The sequence below is a fragment of the Chiloscyllium plagiosum genome, unplaced genomic scaffold (genome assembly GCF_037043375.1).
Source record: "Chiloscyllium plagiosum isolate Xiang-an unplaced genomic scaffold, Cpla_swu_hap1 HiC_scaffold_1, whole genome shotgun sequence".
Lineage (NCBI taxonomy): Eukaryota > Metazoa > Chordata > Chondrichthyes > Orectolobiformes > Hemiscylliidae > Chiloscyllium > Chiloscyllium plagiosum.
The window spans coordinates 64,338,034-64,358,470 of record NW_028270139.1 but is presented as its reverse complement, the minus strand read 5'-3'; the positions used below and the strand labels follow the sequence as shown (position 1 = coordinate 64,358,470).

The 20,437-nt window shown below is 40.9% G+C and overlaps 1 protein-coding gene across 7 annotated transcripts in view; it reads right to left on the bottom strand.

Annotated features, from left to right (window-relative positions):
* LOC122551345 (Krueppel-like factor 3) overlaps positions 1-20,437 on the bottom strand; it is a 99,726-nt gene that overhangs the window by 36,654 nt on the left and 42,635 nt on the right. For 3 of the 7 annotated variants that reach the window (XM_087987179.1, XM_043693085.2, XM_087987186.1), the window contains one exon: positions 4,137-4,236. In XM_087987179.1, coding sequence (XP_087843305.1) covers positions 4,137-4,193 — 57 coding nt within the window. In that variant the 5' untranslated portion in view covers positions 4,194-4,236. Of the gene's footprint in view, positions 1-4,136; positions 4,237-6,961; positions 7,134-20,437 lie in introns of all 7 variants that reach the window. The other 4 variants (XM_087987191.1, XM_087987202.1, XM_087987199.1 and 1 more) reach the window with 3 other exon arrangements.

Sequence of the window (20,437 nt, the reverse complement as noted above, 5' to 3'; positions counted from 1 at the left end):
CCAGAGATGTAGAGGAAAGGATAGCAAAGATAATTCTCGATAGGAGTGAGAGAGACAGGGTAGTTGTCATAGGGGACTTCAACTTTCCAAATATTGACTGGGAACACTATAGTAGGAGTACTATAGATGGGTCAGTTTTTGTCCAGTGTGTGCAGGAGGGCTTCCTGACACAGTATGTAGACAGGCCAACAAGGGGCGAAGCCACATTAGATTTGGTACTGGGTAATGAGCCCGGCCAGGTGTTAGACTTGGAAGTAAGTGAGCACTTTGGTGATAGCGATCACAATTCTGTTACTAAGTGATAGAAAGGGATAGGTGTTACCACTGGACAAGAGTTACAGCTGGGGGAAAGGCAATTACAATGCGATTAGGCAAGATTTAGGAAGCATAGGATGGAGAAGGAAACTGCAGGGAATGGGCACATTAGAAATGTGGAGCTTATTCAAGGAAAAGCTCCTGTGTGTCCGAGATAAGTATGTACCTGTCAAGCAGGGAGGAACTGTAGAGCGTGGGAGCTCTGCAGTTTATGAAGGAAGTGGAATCTCTGGTCAAGAGGAAGAAGAAGGCTTATGTTAGGATGAGATGTGAAGGCTCAGTTAGGGCGCTTGAGGGTTACAAGGTAGCCAGGAAAGACCTAAAGAGAGAGCTCAGAGCCAGGAGGAGACATGAGAAGTTGTTGGCGGATAGGATCAGGGTAAACCTTAAGGCTTTCTATAGGTATTTAAGGAATAAAAGAATGAAACGAGTAAGATTAGGGCCAATCAGGGATAGTAGTGGAGTCAGAGGAGATAGGGGAAGCACTAAATGAATATTTTGCGACAGTATTCACTCTAGAAAATGACAATGTCGTCGAGGAGAATACTGAGATTCAGGCTACTAGACTAGATGGGATTGAGGTTCACAAGGAAAGGTATTAGAAATCCTGCAGAGTGTGAAAATAGATAAGTCCCCTGGGCTGGATGGGATATGTCCTAGGATCCTCTGGGAAGCCAGGGAGGAGATTGCTGAGCCTTTGGCATTGATCTTTAAATCGTCATTGTCTACAGGAATAGTGCCGGAAGACTGGAGGATAGCAAATGTGGTTCCCCTGTTCAAGAAGGGGAGTAGAGACAATGCTGGTAATTATAGACTAGTGAGCCTTACTTCAGTTGTTGGTAAAGTGTTGGAAAAGGTTATAAGAGATAGGTTTTATAATCATCTAGAATAGAATAATTTGATTAGGGATAGTCAGCACGGTTTTGTGAAGGGTAGGTCGTGCCTTCTTTGAGAAGGTGACCAAACAGGTAGATGAGAGTAAACCGGTTGATGTGGTGTATATGGAATTCAGCAAGGCATTCGACAAGGTTCCCCACAGTAGGCTATTGTACAAAATGCGGAGGAATGGAATTGTGGGAGATATAGCAGTTTGGATCAGTAATTGGCTTGCTGAAAGAAGACACAGGGTGGTGGTTAATGGGAAATGTTCATCCTGGAGTCCAGTTACCAGTGGTGTACCGCAAGGGTCGGTGTTGGGTCCACTGCTGTTTGTCAGTAAGTTTGTAGACGACACTAAAATCGGTGGAGTTGTGGATAGTGGCGAAGGATGTCGTAGATTACATAGATAAGCTGCAGAGCTTGGCTGAGAGTGGCAAAGGGAATTTAACGCGGACAAGTGTGAGGTGATTCACTTTGGTCGGAGTAACCGGAATGCAAAGTACTGGGGCTAATGGTAAGATTCTTGGTAGTGTAGATGAGCAGAGAGATCTCGGTGTCCACGTACACAGATCCTTGAAAGTTGCCACCTAGGTTGACAGGGTTGTTAAGATGGCATACAGTGTTTTAGCTTTTATTAATAGAGGGATTGAGTTCCGGAACCATGAGGTTATGCTACAGCTGCACAAAACTCAGGTGTGGCTGCACTTGGAGTATCGTGTACAGTTCTGGTCACTGCATTATAAGAAGGATGTGGAAGCTTTGGAAAGGGTGCAGAGGAGATTTACTAGGATGTTGCCTGGTATGGAGGGAAGGTCTTACGAGAAAAGGCTGAGCGACTTGAGGCTGTTTTCCTTAGAGAGAAGAAGGTTGAGAGGTGACTTAATAGAGACATATAAGATAACCAGAGGGTTAGATAGGGTGGAGAGGGAGAGCCTTTTTCCAAATATGGTGATGGCGATGATGAGGGGGCATAGCTTTAAATTGAGGGGTGATAGATATAGGACAGATGTCAGAGAGTAGTAAGGGTATGGAATGCTTTGCCTGCAATGGTAGTAGATTCGCCAACTTTAAGTACATTTAAGTCGTTATTGGACAAGCATATGGATGTACATGGAATAGTGTAGGCTTGATGGACTTCAGATTGGTATGACAGGTCGGCGCAACATCGAGGGCCGAAGGGCCTGTACTGTGCTGTAATGTTCTATGTTAAACATATTGGCTCACTTCACAAGAACAAGGAATGTATTTTTACTGATACAATAGCTATTCATGCAACATGCTATGTATCAATGGACCATTCTGAATCATTCTGAAGGAACATAAATTATTTATAGCACAGGAAGTTGACACTTGGACTTATCCTTTCTGTGCCAGCGAAATTAGTTTACAGCTTATACCCACTTTCCAATTTTTTGTCTATAGACTTGCAGGGGTGTTGGTTAGCTCTGTTGGTTGGATGGTTGGTTTGCGATGCAGAGTGATGTCAATAGTACAGGTTCAGTTCTGTACCAGCTAAGATCACTATGAAGGTCCCATCTTCTCAACCTCTTCCCTCACCAGAGGTATGATGACCCTCAGGTTAAGCCATCACCAATTGCCTCTCTCCAATGAAACAGCAGTCTTAAGGGCCTCTGGGATTGTTGTGATTTTACCTACAGATCTGTGGGTTATAGAATTTAAAAAGCATATCAAAGTATTTATGTACCCCAAGGGTCCTTCCTCATACTATTCTTTCAAACCTCACCAGTCTCTGGTGAAAAGATTTCTCCTAATCAGACTATCACACAAAAATCAGGATTCTTGGGATTGAGGGTCATATAATAACATGGACTCAGGATTGTTCAATGTACTAAAAACAAAAAGTTGGAATAAACCTTACATCTTCAGATTGGAAGGTTGTAACTAGTGTGGTACCACTGGAATCAGTACAGGGCCTCAGTGATTTTGTCTTCAGTGATGACTTGGATGAGGGAACAGTGTCACAGAATGTAATTGCTAAAATCAGCTGGGAACGGAAGAGAGGAGGATGTGAAGTGGCAGGTTGGATAGGTTAACAAGAACACCACGGATGGAGCACAATGTAGTGAAGTGAGAAGTGATTCACTTAGGTTAGAAGAATTAAAGCAAGTGAAATATTTTTTGAATTGAGAGAGATTGGGAAATATTTGCACTCATTGGTGGGCTATGGCGTGAGAGAGGAGGTGGGATTTTGGGTGTCCTTACACCAGAATCACAAAATGTGGTTATAAACTGAGATGAGGAAATTTACTTCATTCGAAATTGTGAATCTTTCGAATTCTCTGCCCCAGAGACCAATGGAAACATATTCATGACAAAGATTGACAGATTTTGAGCAAGAAGAGATATGGGAATTGTGTGAAAATTTGGAGTTAAGGTTGAAGACCTTACCCCAACCATAGTTGTACTGAAAGGTAGAACAACTCGAATAGATGTATGGTCTACCCAATCTCCTATTCTTTATTTCTTCTGAAGGAGGAAAAGATCCGGTTGAAGTTGCCATCAGCCAAAAGGTCATAGATGTAGATTTTGAGCAAAGGATCATTGGATAACTATCATGAGTAGAAACACTTATCTATATTCTCCTTTTTACTCTATCTCACATTAGCTAAAGGTATAGAAGGTGTGGATCAAAATGCAAGCTTATTTTCAAATCTGCAAGGCTCAACTATTAACTGGATACACTCAGTATAAGCTGTAAACTAATTACAAAGTATATCCGTTAGCATCCACTGTAAAAATGAAGAGTCCTATTTTAATGTTGGCTGTATTTTGAAGAAATCCTCTCTATTAATATGGATGTGTCAACTATTTAATGAAATGTGAAGTAAACCCTAAATCAGAAAATAGATAAGAAATCAAAATGAAAAAGTGATGGATTTGGATTTCCTGCTCCTTAACCAATTGATGACATTCACACTTACCATTGAAACGGGTTCCATTGGGTCTTGTTTGCCAGGCAAACGGTCAAACATAAGCATTTTGAGCGAGTTGCAACCCCAGAAGAGTTAGGTTTTCTGCCTGCTGAAAGAAAAGTGAAGATCTTGAATGTGTATTATTAATTCATTCAGTGCATTCACAAATCACAATCAAAGATAATAAATGAACTATGGAAGCATGCCATAGTATCTGAAATGTGACCTCCAGTTAGAAGTGTCAAGCAGTATAATCCTCTTCCTGAAGGGCTTTACTATAGTTTCCATCTCATACTCCTAAAACATCCCTGCAGAAAAAGTGACAGACTGATGCTAATGTGAGCACACTCCTGTTGGTCTTCATCAGTGCGACAACAGCAACTGAGCATGACATAATACCGATGACAAAATGGAGTAACTGATGTGAAGCTTGACCACTTCCTGTGTCTGCGTCAACCCTTAAATCTCTCAGGAGTATGGCCAATTTTAAAACGTACATGAATGGTCTTTGAAAGAATCAAAATCATAAGTACATAACGCTAGCAAAAAGCTAAAAATGTAACTCTTCTATAATGTGTTGGATGTGTTGTTATGCAACTCTGCATTATAGAAAAATTGCATTTTAGAAACAACGCTTAAAGTGGTGATATAATCCCGTTACAGCCAACACATTTTAAAAATTCGTGTTTTAGAAACAGTCCCCATGCGTCAATCGCAATGAACTTGCATTAACGAACCACATGTCAGAGCAGAATGACCTGTACTTAATTTATTAACACCATTATTTCAAACAGCATCCATAAATTACTTCATCAACACCTATTTGAATAAAGGATTCACTAAAATTTTAAAAAGATAGGGTCACCATAGTCCTTCCGAACCATAGGGCCACACTCTCATTAGAGAGATGACTGGGGGGAGGGTTGTTTAACCTGAGCATTACCAAACCGCAGGTAAGGGGAGAGCTACCAAAAATACATCACACAATGGGATGTGTAGATCTTTTGAGAGCTTTTGACAATTCAACAATGTAAATTAGCTGAACTACAATGCAAAACAAACGTGAGGTGAATTAGCTTCTTTCAAAACTTATGATCGCACGTTTCCTTGTCATTACAAACACACGATACAATAGAGAGTATTAATAATAATTGCGAATAAGGCATGACAGGATGGATGTAAATAGAGCAATTACTCGGATTGCTGGGCATAAAATCAAAGGTTATAATCTCAAGATTTGAGGTAAGCCATTTAAGAGTGAGCTGAGGAGAAATTTCTTCAACAGAGAGTGGTGAATCTTTAGAATTCTCTACCCCAGAAGGGTGAGGAAGCGCAAATATTGAGCATGTTCAAGATAGAAATTCATCAATTTCTGGAGACTAAATGACATCAGGAAATTTATAGATGGTCCTGGAATGTGATATGAAGTCATAACCAGGCAAACGGGGGCAGCACAGTGGCTTAGTGGTTAGCACTGCTGCCTCACAGCACCAGGGACCCGGGTTTGATTCCAGTCTTGGGCGACTGCTTGTGTGGAGTTTGCACATTCTCCCAGTGGGTTTCCTCCGGGTGCTCCGGTTTCCTCCCAAAGTCCAAAGATGTGCAGGTCAGGTGAATTGGCCACACTAAAATTGCTCATAGTGTTAGGTGCATCAGTCAGGAGTAAATATAGGATAGGGAAATGGGTCTGGGTGGGTTACTCTTCGGAGGGTCAGCGTGGACTTGTTGGGCAGAAGGATCTGTACCCATACTGTAGGGAATCTAATCTAAAAAAAGTTGAGTAGTACAGGAGGCTCAATGGGCTCAACAGCCTGTTTGCAATCCTACAGGAAAGTGACTTGTACAAGATATGCATGACACTTATGAAGCTCACAACATCCCAAATAAATACACAATTTTCTCAAACAATTTCTCCTCAAGATAGTGCCATTTAAATAGAGTCCTGCTTTCTTTTCAGAACTGAAGATGGATATCTTTCTTATTTCAAAATTCAGATCAAAAGCTGAAACTACATTTTTCCCTTCTGATTTTGCAAGAGACTTCCATTTTGTCTTCGCAATCAACACAATAAAACTACAGACAGCAAACACTGAGTTTTTGCAAATGTACAACAATAACTTTGAGCTGATCCGCCACAGGCCTTCACCACCGGGAGCACACTTGGGGAATGCAGGTGCTGATGTCAATGGTTCCTGCAAGACTGCTCAAGAAGGAAGGAAATATTTGTGAATTTTACCCTTCATTTATTCTAGAGGAAATAAACTGTTCACCCAGAGTTGGAACAAATAATTCCTGTCACTGCATAATTTAAATGGGTGAACTGAAGTACAGAATAGTGGAAATCTCAGTGAAATCTTCTGTGCTAACGGTTTCGGCATTCAGCCGAATCGATCAGCTATCGCTACACACTGACATTAGATTGACAACCAACTCATTTAGAGTTGGCTGACTCATACGCTACTGAGGTCAGGAGGAGGGTAGCAATGACTTACCATTCACTCTGGCCCATTTACCTGCCTGATAACTTCACAGATGGAAACTACAACCAATGTATTAGTTCCAGACACAGTTGGTAAATGTTCCAAAACTGGAATCTTTTGTAAAATCTGATCAATAATATAACACCCATACTGATACAGTTTATACCTTTGTAATGTGTTCTCTTCTGTTTCCTTTCATACCTTCACACATAGAATAATACTTCTTTCCTCTGAGAATGGACAGACCCCTCTCGCTTTGTTTGTAACCAGTAGAGGGGCAGCGCTAAGCTTCCATCTGCATGTTTACCAGTATAACTTTATACGAATGAGTGTACCACAGGGTGTATCACTCACCACTGTTGTTTAGTGAGGACGAATGGTCTAACCAACAATGGAGAACAACGGGTTACATGAATAGCTGAAGGAAGGGTGTGTTGGTCTTTGTTGGAAGTTGCATCTGTTATGGTAGAACTGTGGTGTGACTGGTCTACTCATCCACCTAAGCTCAGGGGAGGAGTTATTCTCTCTGGAATAGAAGTGACAATGTTTCAAAGGGCAGCAACAAAACATCTTTAATTATCATCCATCCTAAAAGAAAACACAGCAAATATGATCCCTTGGCAGAATCTGACTGAGACAGTTGTCAGAATTGTACTTGTTACAATGGGTTACAGATTGTTTTGGTAACTCTTTCATTCTTGAATTAAATGTTACAAGAAAAAAACAAATCAAATCTCAAGGAAATGAAGGGACTTGCATTGATACAGCATCATTCACAACCTCAGGACATTCAAACTTGGTTTATACCAACAAGGCACTTTTTGAAGTGTAGCCCCTATTGTAATTTAGGAAATGCAGGAACCATATTGTCTGTTAATTTGCTCATGATCAGTTAGTGGACAGTTAACTTGCGTTTGGGATGTTGGTCGAGTTACAAATATTGGTCAGAATATTTAGAGAACTCTCCAGCATTCAGCACATGAACAACACAGACTGACACGTGAAAGGTGGATTACAGTTGAAACACAGTGCTTACTTCAGTTAGTAATGCACAAAAACTGTGGGACTGATTTGCAATACAATACCACCACTGATCCCACTTACCATCAGTGACAGTGCAGGAGAAACAGAGATTCTCCCGAGCAGTCTGCATTTCATGGGGTTTTTCCATTCCCACAATATGCATTGGTAGAAAATACCAGTTGGCCATTTTTTTCTCCAGCAGCAGCCAGCTGACTGGTCAGCCTGTGATAATATTTCACCCTTGCTGGCACTTTGACCCAGAAGCAGAAGTGAAAGTTGCGACTCAGTAATTTGTGCCAAATGACGTGCAAAATCCCACAGGACTGGTAGGTTGAGAATACTGCTGAACCACTTCTGCTTGAAGCAGCTCTTTAAAGCTTAGGGGCACATGGCATACAACTTTGAATGGATCTGCCGCACAGTTTCACTGTTGGAAACCTGCACGACCTGAAAGTACCAGTAAGGAGATTACTTTGTGACAAGCATAAATAGTAAAATATAAATGATCCACGTAAATGCATACACACACTGAACTAGTTGTAAATGCCATAGACAACAAGCAGCATATAGCACTTTCTACATAGTATCCTGAGGTGACAAAACTTTTAATAATTCTGAAACAAGTGACTGAATGTTTGCTGTGGAATTTTGGTTAAAAAAATGGCAAAATGATTATCAGAAGCCTTTTCTTTTCATTATTTCAACAAAGACATGAACGGAAATAAAATAAATGTTTAAAACTTTTGTTAAATTAGCAGGCAGACAAAGGTGTTAATGTTTCTTACAATTTTCACACAATACAACTTCAATTTCTAAATTGTCAAGTTACAACATAAGTTTTTGACCTCAGACAGTTAGGATAGACAGGACACTGAATCCAAATAATGGAGTAAATTCTCCATACAGGAGTTAAAGGAAATATCAATGTTTCAACAATATACAATTTAAAATATCTCAAACAGATCATGACCCTTTGCAAAAAAGAGGATGTGGACACCAGCTTAAAAGGTTGATTCACTATAACACAGAGAGAGTCCTGTTCTGAAGGGCATTTGAAGGCTCCTTGGAAAAATGTCAGTTGGCACTCCTTTTGTTTCCCACCCACCTATTCCAGGAATTCATATCACACTGTCAGCTAGATAACAAAACATCCACAGTGTTTCTATTTCCTTGATTAGCAGTTTGTATTGCCATAACTGTTCGTCTCTGTGTATTCTCGAGCAGGGACACACAATTAGTCCTATAATTCACAGAAAATCAATACTAGAAATGTATAAAGAACAAAAATATAACCCAACTGAACAAAACATTATTTTTCATAAGGATCTTGCATTTGTTTTCATCCATAAAATTGAGACATACAGTCACATCTTGTCATATACAAATACCATGCTTGGTGCACTCCCATGATTTTTCCATTCACTAACTACATAATTCAATGGAAAACATCATAATGTGCGCTTCTGGCAGGGAAAAAAAAATATGATAGAAGCAAAGATTGGGAAATGAAGTAAAGTAAGTTTTGCCAAAGTACAGCTGGGTGACAAATAACAATGGAACTGGAGTGGGTAAAGAATAAAAACCAAAATGTAATGTCAGTGTTACTGAAAAAGCAGGAAATGGAACAAAATTAATCAGCAGCTCATTTTACACTTTGCCCAAGTTTCTTTTCCATTGAAGTCAATGGGGAAATAATCCAGACATTGTGTAAACAAACATTCGAAATAGGAGCAGATATAGATCATTCTGCCCCTTGAGCCTGCTTCACCATTCAATGCATAAAGATCATAGTCAGTATGTTTGCGTTCTGTATTCCCCATAAAGAGAAAGTGACGACTGCAGATGCTGGAGATCAGAGTCAAATAGTGTGGTGCTGCAAAAGCAGAACCGGTCAGGCAGCATCCGAGGAGCTGGAGAGTTGATGTTTCGAGCATAAGCTCTTCTTCAGGACTTTCGTATCCCCCATTTCCAGCTACTCAGTAACCCTAACTTCCTGCCTCAGAAGAATCCATCTACCACTAGCTTAAAAATATTCAATGGTCTCCACCATCTTTTGGATCTGTCTGTTCACCACAATTTGTTGCTTTTGCAAATTTCAGCCCTTATGTACAAATATTAAGTTATGAAATTGCTTTGAAAAAAAAGATAATAGTTTAATGATATTTATGATTCTGTTTCTATATAGATAGATTTGCTAAGGTAACTTATTTTGTGATTGCCTTCAATTAACTTAAATGAACATACTGTCTAGAAATCTTATGGAAGATTCTTTGAATCTGATATAGCTTTTGTTATAATGGTTAAGTAAATTACATATACATTTATGCAGTGCTTATATATATCCCTGAATAAATAGATACCTAGCTTGGCGGAGAAGAGATTTAGACAATTCAATAAAGTACCATAAAAATTACTAATAATTGTGGCTTGCTGATGTGTTTGGTAGACAGAAACATGATAAATCAGACATTCAAGAATTGTAAGTTATTTCATGGCTACGCAATTCCTGTCAAAGCTTTGGCCTGGAAAACTAAAACAGCAATTATTTTACATAAACAACTTTCAGAATTTAATCTGGCAAACCAATTGCCCATTTTATATTTATTTAAGCAGTTTTGCTTAATAAATCACACTACTTTGACAGTTGCAATGTATACAATGATTTGTACCTGACAAGAAGCCAAATTTTCATTTCCAGGTTGCAAAATGTGAGGTGGTCTTTTCACAACTTCACCTGCAATTATCATCAACGTGACAGGAGGCAGGTTCAGGGTGTAGATTGTGGCACATGCGAGGCAGAGGTATCAAACAGTGCAGATTTTGCAGATCAGTTCAATTAGAGCGATGGCTTGCCATCCTTTCATTAGTCTTGCGATGATGATATTGCCAAACCTTTGTCAGGAATGCAGAGCAACACCATCCCCTCAAGAGATTCACACTCTATGAACTACACTGACTTGAGAAGGCAAACCACATTCTTATGCCGATTCATGCGATAGCATTTGGTAGTATTCTGGGGACCTGGGTTTGAATCCCACCATGGCAGATGGTAGAATTTAAATTCAATTAAAGAAACTGGGAATTAAAAGTCTAATGATGACCATGAAACCATTGTCAATTGTTGGCAAAACCCACCTGGCTTACTAATGTCCTTAAAGGAAATAAATGGTCATCCTTACTTGGTCTGGCTTACATGTGACTACACACCAACAGCAATGTGGTTGATGCTTAACTGCCCTCTGAGCAATTAGGGATGGGCAATAAATGCTGGCCTAGCCAGCAACTCCCACATACTGTAAAACAAATAAAAAAACTTGAGCTCCGCTGAGCTTATTCTGGGTTGATTGCCACTCAGAGCAGCCAGGAATATCAAGAAAGAGTATTCCCCAGAGATCCTCCTGCACCAGGTTGAGGCCCACATGAACATACTGTTCCCCAGTGGGCCAAAGCTACCTCGCAGTTCCCCAAAGCAGTCTAGTTGAGGTCACCAAATTGGCCAGTGCATTGACACAGCACCAGGAAACATGACATGCACCTTAAGCAACCTGGAATTTGCACTATATGAGGTGACTGAGATGCTCCTCAAATGTTTATATGCAGCCTGGCCTTGCTGCATGCAGCATAGCTGACCTCTTGTGTACGCAATACATGTGACATTACATAGTAGCAAGCATCTTTGCCTAAGGGAAATGATTTATGCACATTATGGAGAAAAAGAGGTGGCGAAGACATGGGAGACACTTTCGAGTTATTACCAAATACCAAAGCTCTTGGATGATCCTACACTTCACCCTTTCCACCTTTCAGGAGCTGAACGAGCTGGTGAGGACTGAGCTGGAGTGTGAGGCCCAAATTCCAAAGGATATCAGACCTTGAGGAGACAGCAATGGCCATCTCAAGAATGCCTGCTGCAGAATGTATGGGTAGAGGCCAGTTCTCCATGGCTGGTGCATAAAGTCTCTTTCACAACTTGGCAGATGAGGTATATGTTTATCCTGTTTGTTAAACACATGGGACCCAACAAAAATGTTGCAGGCCCGTCTGCTTTTTGCACAGGAAGCATTCCTGACCTGTGAAAAAGTCATGCAAAAGGTAGTGTGGTTTCAGGAATGCAGAGTAAAATGGGATTTCCTCTGGGGAAGAAAATCTAGCTTGGCCTTTCAGAAATGCTCCTCCTCAGGCAAATGAAAATCTTTTGATTTAGCCACCAGATTTAATAGTCAAATTAATCCAGCTTGCTGTTTTCTCTTTTCAGCTTTCAAATATGTATTCAGGAGATTTTAGTTTCTTTTTCATGTAGCAATTGGTGCTTGTTTTAAAAAAAAACATAGCTCCATTTAGAAAACTTTTTCCAAATCCAAACGACATAGTCCACGTGTGCGTTATGACCACAAGCTCTAGCCACATTTATTCCCAACACCAAGTCTGGCAGTGATCCTGTTGTTTTATAAATGGGGGACTGTTTGTGCCCCTGGCAACACAGAGACCCATCTCAAAGAGATGGTTTCATCTAGACCGCAGACAAATATAAATCCCCACCAGTGCTGGTGCTGCCTGCTGAGGGACACACTCTGTTCTGGCTGAATTTTCAGCTTGTAGGCCGGCAACAAATTTTTGTTACTACTTTCTGTATGGACGAGATCGTAACTTTAAGAAGATCCAGAGCCAGAATGCAAAAGAAATTTGAAACACGACTTGTTAGCAAATGTGACGATACAGGATTGCAGGAAAAAAAACTTAGGGCAACTTACATGGTCACATACTTAATGGAGGTAACTTTGTAGGACATAAAGAGAATTGCACTATTTAGATAGCGTCTTTGAAGTCAGCACTCACACAATGGGCCAAATGGCCTTCTGGTGTTTTACTATTCTATGATCCTATGCTCAAATATTATACATACAGTTAGAATGAGATCCTAGGCAAGTCTTTAACTCTTCTGTTTTGCCAAGGGGTTATTACTGTTCCAGCTGGGGAAATCCCAAACTAACAAACTCCAAGGAGGAGGATGAATTGTCTCCCCTTCTTTATTCATCTACACCCTTGATTGTGACAACAAGAGTAATTTATAAAGTATTCCTTCCTGTGTGGATATCTTTCTCCCAGACCAAATGAATTTGTTTTCGAAGGAGCCAATTTCACCAGTCCCTTGAATTAACAGTTTGCCAGAACACTGACCTCAACATCGTTCAGGTATGGATAATACCAGCACACAATTTCCTGGTCATGATTCCAAATATCCTCAAAAACATAACCCACTTTCCACACCAGTCTTTAAGTTATGCGTTCATTCTCTTTAATTTTACGTACCTGACACTAATGCGAATGCTGTTCGGGTAATAATCTAGAGATTACAACTTCAAGGTTCTGCTTTTCAATTTGGCGCCTAGCTCCTCATAACCCCTCTGAAGCCCCTCTTTCCTGCTTCTACCAGGTTGTTGGTGCCTCCATGGAACATAACCATTCGGTCCTACCCCACCACAGCAAGTTCCTTATCAGCCCCGAGCAGATGTCCCGAATCCTGGCACCAGGTGAACAAAGTCAATCCCCCTTACTGTATCATGACCTGCTATCAATGAGAGTTAATCGTGTTGCTCCCCTCACTTGAATGCTCATCCAACCTGCAGCCCCCTTTTTATCTAAACAGGTTGAGAGATAATTAAACCTATCAGACAGTTCCAGAGGCTGCCACTCCTGCTTTCTAGGCACCTTTATCTGCTTCATTCACAGTCACACCCACCTCTCCCTGACCACTGACTAATTCAGAAGTCACTATCCTAAGTTATGAGGCTGCCTCTTGGTACAAAGATTTCAGCTAATCATCACCCTCTTTGATGCACCACAATGCTGGTAGTTCAGCTTCCAACTCAAACTCTGAGCCAAAGTTGCTCACGCTTTAAGTACTCAGCACAAATGCGTTTACCCCAGATCAGTGGCATCCAGGAGTTCCCACATACAACAACCCTCATACATTATCTGTTGGGCCATCCTTAATGGGTTTTAATTATGTTATTCACTTACTTATGCTGCCTTTGATATATTTCATTAACGTGTATACTGGACTATATTGAAATCTAAGAAAATAAAATACCATTAACATTCACCAGAGACGAACCAAACAGCTAACTCCTTTCTCTGTAATAGGACAAAGGCCAATTCCAATCAGTGTCTAGCTCTATGTTTGGCTATGGGCCATTTCCAGGGTTTTCCCCCTCCCAGTAATTCTGAGCCAAGAGAGCTGGACACTTGCATTAACCGTCTTTGGATGATGCACAGCTGGGTCTCTTCTGGACGGAGACCCTATTAACCCTGTCGCAGCCATGGTGACTTCACACCAGGATTTATGTAAAATATATATGATGTCAACATAATTAGAAACAAACATTTCCCCACTCCCTCCCTTGCAAAGCAAATTGAAAGGGGGGGTTGGGGGGGTTAGCAAACAGAGTGTGACAAGTCTTTAACTCTTCTGTTCAGCTTTGCACAAGGAACTAACTGCTTCTCAAGTTAAAATGAAATTTTGCAGCTGTGTGCATAAGTCAAGAATAGATATTGACCATTTAGAGAAGTCAAAATTATCAGAACAGAGCTCTCTAAGTTCCACAATACACAAGTATCGATTGCACAGTGTGAAGGTGATTTGTGCATATCACACTGGACCTTCCCACTAAGTCAGCAAATGCTCAAAAACATTTGCATGGACCAGAGAAGCTTAGGTGGGACTGGAAATAGTGATGATAATATCTTCAGAGTGGATAACATGTATGTCTTGAACATCCTTCTAAACAGCCTTAATAAAACTTGGTCAATGGTATGGGACTAAGAGTATAATAGCAGCCCATGCAAGAACCTATTACTTTGTATGATTTCCCTTATCAGATCTCGGAGTTACTTTCCATTAACAGGTAAAATACATTTCAGGAATCATTTGCCCTCCAGTATTAGTTTATAACAGTAATCCATGATAAACACGGCCTAACATATATGAACATAGAGATGACATCCATGTTTCACTGTGATAAACAATGGAGATTTAAAATGTGACCGCTAAAGTATTTGCTCAGGGTGGAGGGTTCTACAATTTCAATACCATTTGCATGTGTGAAAGAAGATGACATTTTATCAAGCCAAAACCTCAGGCGATATATTCAAAATGAGAAGTCTCAATACATTAAAAGACAATGGGTGTGCCTGTAATGAAATTATTCTCAAATGCATATGAAGCAGCAAAATTAGTTAAGATCAAAACCGAGGTTATATTATTCTAAGCTTTATGCAGACCCACCATTATATTTAAAGCCTTTGTAACAGGCTCAAAAACAGAGATAGACAGGTGCCCAATCCAATCTGTAAAAGTTCTTACGCTGCCTTTCTCTTTCAGAGTCAAAAAGTGGGGTGCTGGAAAAGCACAGCCAGTCAGGCAGCATCTGAGGAACAGGAGAATCGACATTTAGAGCATAAGCTCTTCATCAGAAATGTTCCTGATCTGGAACGTTCCCTCTTTTTTTTCCCTCTGTTGCATATTGCTATTTCCAAAGAGAAGTTTTTAATCATTGTACCTATCATACTCCAGAATACAAAGTCCATATAAACACATTTATACACTATCGATATTTTAATAGAGTCAGGTGATACGTCAAAAACAGGCGCTGAAGTAAGGTAGGAGGGGGGTTCATGTGGAGCTAAGAAAAACCAGCAGAGACCTGGTGGGCCAAATCGTTTGTCTCTGCGCTCAAAGGTTTTCTGTTCTGATTAATATTTTTGTTTATAAAAAAGTTAGACTATCAGGTTTCATGATGCAAGCAGAAGTTAATCACGTGTAATGCTGATTGGGAACAGTGCCTGACATCAGAATGAACTCAGGTTCTCAATCTGGCATCAGTGTGGAGTAATCCCAAATTAGCACAGGATGGTCAGACATAGAATAGATGGAACCTCAGCCTAAAACATGTTTCAACTCAGTCCCTGTAGTACATAGCCCACTGTATTGGATGACCATTTGCATACTCTTTGCAATTTTACCCTTTTGATCCAAACCACGCCAGTGTACTGGTAAAGTCACTATCTTGCAGTTGATACAAATGACAAAATTATAATCCTGCAAATCATATGACCATGAAAGACTTTCAATACCTAATAAATACAAGACAATTCCTAGGTTATATTTTACTTCCTTGAATAGTGTAAGTTTGTACACAAAAACACTGACCTAAAAGCTCCTGCCAGCATTCCAGATCAGGCAGGCTTTGCTTGTTTTATCATTCAAACTGCCAACCAACTAGTAGAATTTATTGTCCATTTCCCATGACCCTTAGGATTGCAATGGTGATCCTCCTTCTGAAAGCACAGCAGTCCATGGTTTGAAGGTATATCTACAGTGCTGTTAAGAGAGGAGTTCCCTGACTCTGACTCAGTAAAACTGAAGGAATCTCAATATAGGTGAGGCAGTATTTAATACTGATGACTGCAGGCAACTACACATGCACACTCTTTGGTTCTAAGCACTGATATCAATGTGTAGCTGTTTTTGGTGTCAAGAAGTCTATGTAAGAATCCTACTCACTGACTACAGTTCAGCCTTCAACACTATTATCCCCTCGAGACTGATTACTAAACTTAGTAATCTCGGACTAAGCCCCATTCTCTGCAAATGGATCCCCAGTTTCCTGACCCACAGGCCACAGTCAGTCAAGGTTGGGGACGATATTTCATCCTCACTAACACTCAGCACTGAAGCCCCTCAGGGAGGTGTACTTAGCCCCTACTGTACTCACTATACACCTATGACTGTGTCACCAAATACCAGACTGATGCCATTTACAAGTTCGCTGATGACACCACCATAGTTGGTCGAATCTCAGATGGTGATGAAACAGACAACAGATGGGAGGTAGAAGACCTGGAAAAATGGTGCACTGAGAACAACTTAACTCTCAATGTCGGCAAAACCAAGGAACCCATTATTGACTTTCATGGGATATTACTCATGCCCCCCCCCCCCCCTACACATTAACAGTACAGAGGTGGAACAACAATGGGAGTGGTCATCAACAAAAAGCTTTCTGGGACTCTTCATGTGGATGCACTGGTTACAAAGGTCTAGCAACGTCTCTTCTTCCTCAGGCAGCTGAGAAAATTTAGCATGATGGCAAATACCCTTGCCAACTTTTATAGGTGCGCCATCGAGAGAATTCTGTCTGGATGCATCACTACCTGGTATGGCAACTGTACCATTCAAGATCAGAGACAGTTACAGAGAGTGGTGAACTCGGCCTGGAGAATCACAAAGGCCAACCTCCCATCTATAGAATCCATCTACCAGGCCCACTGTCAAGGAAAGCCTGCCAGCATTCTCTAAGATCCGTCCCACCCGGTCAATGCTTTTCTACAACCTCTACCATCGGGGAGAAGGTACAGAAGCCTGAACGCACGCACTAGCCGGTTTCAGAACAGTTTCTACCCGACTGTTGTTAGAATACTGAATGGACTCTCAAACTCTTAGCATTCGCCTGTACCTGTTTTTGGTTTTTGCCGCTGTTTACCTATTATTTACTTAACTATACTATTTAACTATGAAATCTGCCTGCATTGCTCACAAGACAAAGCTTTTCACTGTACCTCGGTACATGTGACAAATTCAATTCAATGAGACGTCATGGGCAAATATATTACTCTATATATGTGCAAGGAAGTATGCGTGATTTTGAAGTGGGCTGCAGTAATAGGAAGAAGAATGCCAGGCATGGGATGGGGATGGTGGAAAATTCCCAAAATGAGAAAGGAAGAGAAAGACAGCCCCAGAGCCAGAGATTGGGGAGGTGAGCTGACATGGAGGTCCCAGGAGTTTGGAGACCCTTCCTTCTGTTTACCTTCTTTACTCTCCCTGGCCCTCCTGGTCACCCCCAGCATCCCTTCCACCCTCTATCAATATCCCGCACCCCCCCCCTCCCCCACCCAGTCCCAACACTCCTCCACCCACTCTGGCTATGGCCTCCTGAAACCTGCATCCATGCAATTCAAGTGGCACAGAGTGAGCATGCAACAGTGTTTGCAAATGCAGCCCATTGAAGATGTGCCCATGTGACAGTTGCACTTGGCCTTCCCGTCAGCAGAGATCATAGACTTGGAAAGAAAGGAGCCTTGATGAGTTGCGGCAGTGCACTTTGTACTTACAGATGTAGAAGCCATAATATGCCAGTCGTGAAGGGAATGAATCTTGAAGGTGATAAGAATTGAAATTCATTTTTAGCTCAGTTGTTTCAGAACTGTTACTACACTGGCATTTACTGGAAGATATGGAACTGCTTTTCCAAAAACATACTTCAATTAATTGTATGAATAAATTATATGACATAAAATACAAAACAAATAAGTTTGTTTTTAATCCTGAATGTCACTTACTACATCTATATTTATGTTTAACATTTAACAGGTCAACGCAGTTCTTCTGTTTTCAGCCCCTCAATGTACTAAAGCAGGAGTTTCTCTTAGCAAGTAGTCTTGAACCTTGGAACGTGCCAAACTGAGTTATGTTCTATCCACAGAAAACAGGTTAGACGAAATCCGATAAATCACCACTCCATTGGTCTGCGTGCAATCAAAGTGACGAGAGGTCTCACTAACAGTATATCAAGTTACACTTATTCAGCAGTAAACTGCTAACTGATGCCAATTTTCCTAGAGCTCTCTGTGTCACATTCAGTCAAATGTTGCCTTAATGTCAAGAGCAGTTACTCTCATTCTACTGCAGGAATTCAACTCTTTTGTCTATGTTTGTCTACAATTGGCTGACAGGTCTCCTTCTGCACAGCAACACTTCTGTGATTCTGTTTGGACCAGGCTTGCAATGTGGTCTGAAGCCAAGTGGGCACTGTGGTACTCAAACTGAGTATCAGTGACCAGGTCACTATCGAGCGCTGCTTGATGAAGATGTCATCTGCAATACCATGTCCTATCACCCGGCTGATAATATAGAGAAAACCAATAGGGTGGTAGTTACCTGGATTGGATTTGACCTGATTTTTTTTGTGAGCAAGAAATCAGAGGTGATTTTTCACATTATTGGGTGGATGCTAATGTTGTAGCTGCACTGAAACAGCTTAGCTTGAGACACAGCTAGTTCTTGAACACAAGTACTTAGGACGAGAGCTGTTGTCAGCCCCAATGTTTTTGCTGTATCCACTGCACACAGCCATAGTCTGATATCAGGTGGAATGAACTAAATTGGCCAAAGATTGGTCTCCACCAATGAAAATGATATTTTAATGGAATCTTCTGCTCAAATAGCTCCCTAATTATCCATCACCATTCACAATTGGATATGGCAAGACTGCAGATCTATTATCTGATCCTTCGTACTGTTTTCTTATCTTTCCAGAAGAAATGTCTGGAACATCTAATTTGCCCCACCCTGATAACTGCCTCCCCCCTGGATGCCTTTGAGCAGCTTTGTCAACTTAATCATGAAATTTTGCGAATACTGTCCATTGTCACTGTTGACATGTACATGACAATTAAAGTGACTGCTGACTTCAAATACGATGTCTCGGGATCATTCCAGAAAGCCTAGAGGCATCCGCGCTACATTAGCCAGGCACTTGTTGAGTAGTATATTATCAAAGTGGCTGTCAATTTCTGACAAGTAATTTGTTTTCAGAAACTGTGGGGGTCTCACATAAATGTTCAAAAATCAAGTCTTTACTTCTTCCATTGTTTGTTTTAATGTTTCTGTCATTGACATTCCATCATTGTCATGACCCATTCCACAGCCATTAAGGCAAATGGGAAGCCAGTTCTGAGGTCACTGTAATACTAGTGGTTAAGGCCATAAGAAACAGGAACACAAGTAGGCTCAATGGCCCTGTCATTCAATAGGATCATGGCTGATCTGACATTCCTCACATCCATTTTCTTGCCTATTCACCGTAAAAGGTTCCGTGACTGATCAAGAATATGCAGAAGGACTCTGCCCCCACAGCTTGCTGTGGCAAGGAGTTCCAAAAACTCTTGAACCTTAGAGAAGAAATTCATCCTCACCTCAGTCTTAAACTGCCACCCCTTTCAATCTGAGATAATGCACTCTGGTGCCAGGCTCTACCCCCAAGGGTGGTAACATCCTCTTAACATTCACTCTGTCAAGCCCCTTAAGAATCCTTTATATTTCAATGAGATCACCTCTCATTTTTCTAAACTCTGGTGAGTAGAGTTCCAACCTGTTTAGCCTTTGCTCATAACACAATCCCTCCATACCAGGGTTCATCTAATGAACCTCTGAACTGCCGCTGATGAAATTATATCTTTCCTTAAGTATTGATCCCAAAACTGTTCACAATACTCCAGATGCAGCCTCACCAGCACCTTGTTGCAGCAAGACTTCCCTACTTTTATACTCCAACCCTCTTGAAATAAGGGCAAACATTCCATTATTTCTCTGTAATGAAGCCATCCATGGTGGCTCTGCTGGATTGGTTACGATTTTTCCAAATGTTCTAGTATTTCCTTAATAATTGATACCAATACTTTTCTAAGAATAGATGTTAGACTAATTGGCCCATAGTAACCTTTTTTTTTGCCTCCCTCCTTTTTGAATAGGGCTATCACAATAGCAGTCTTTCCGATCTTCTGATATTTCTCCAGAATTCAATGATTTTCGGATTGATTCACACTGTATTGGATTGTTGGGGTAGTTGGATTGATTGATTAACACCCTGTAACTTGTCACATTCTGTTATGTATCTCTTCCAACTCCACCGTCTGAGACCAAGAATGTGACGTGCGAAGAATCACATTGTACCAAAGTGCCCTGGT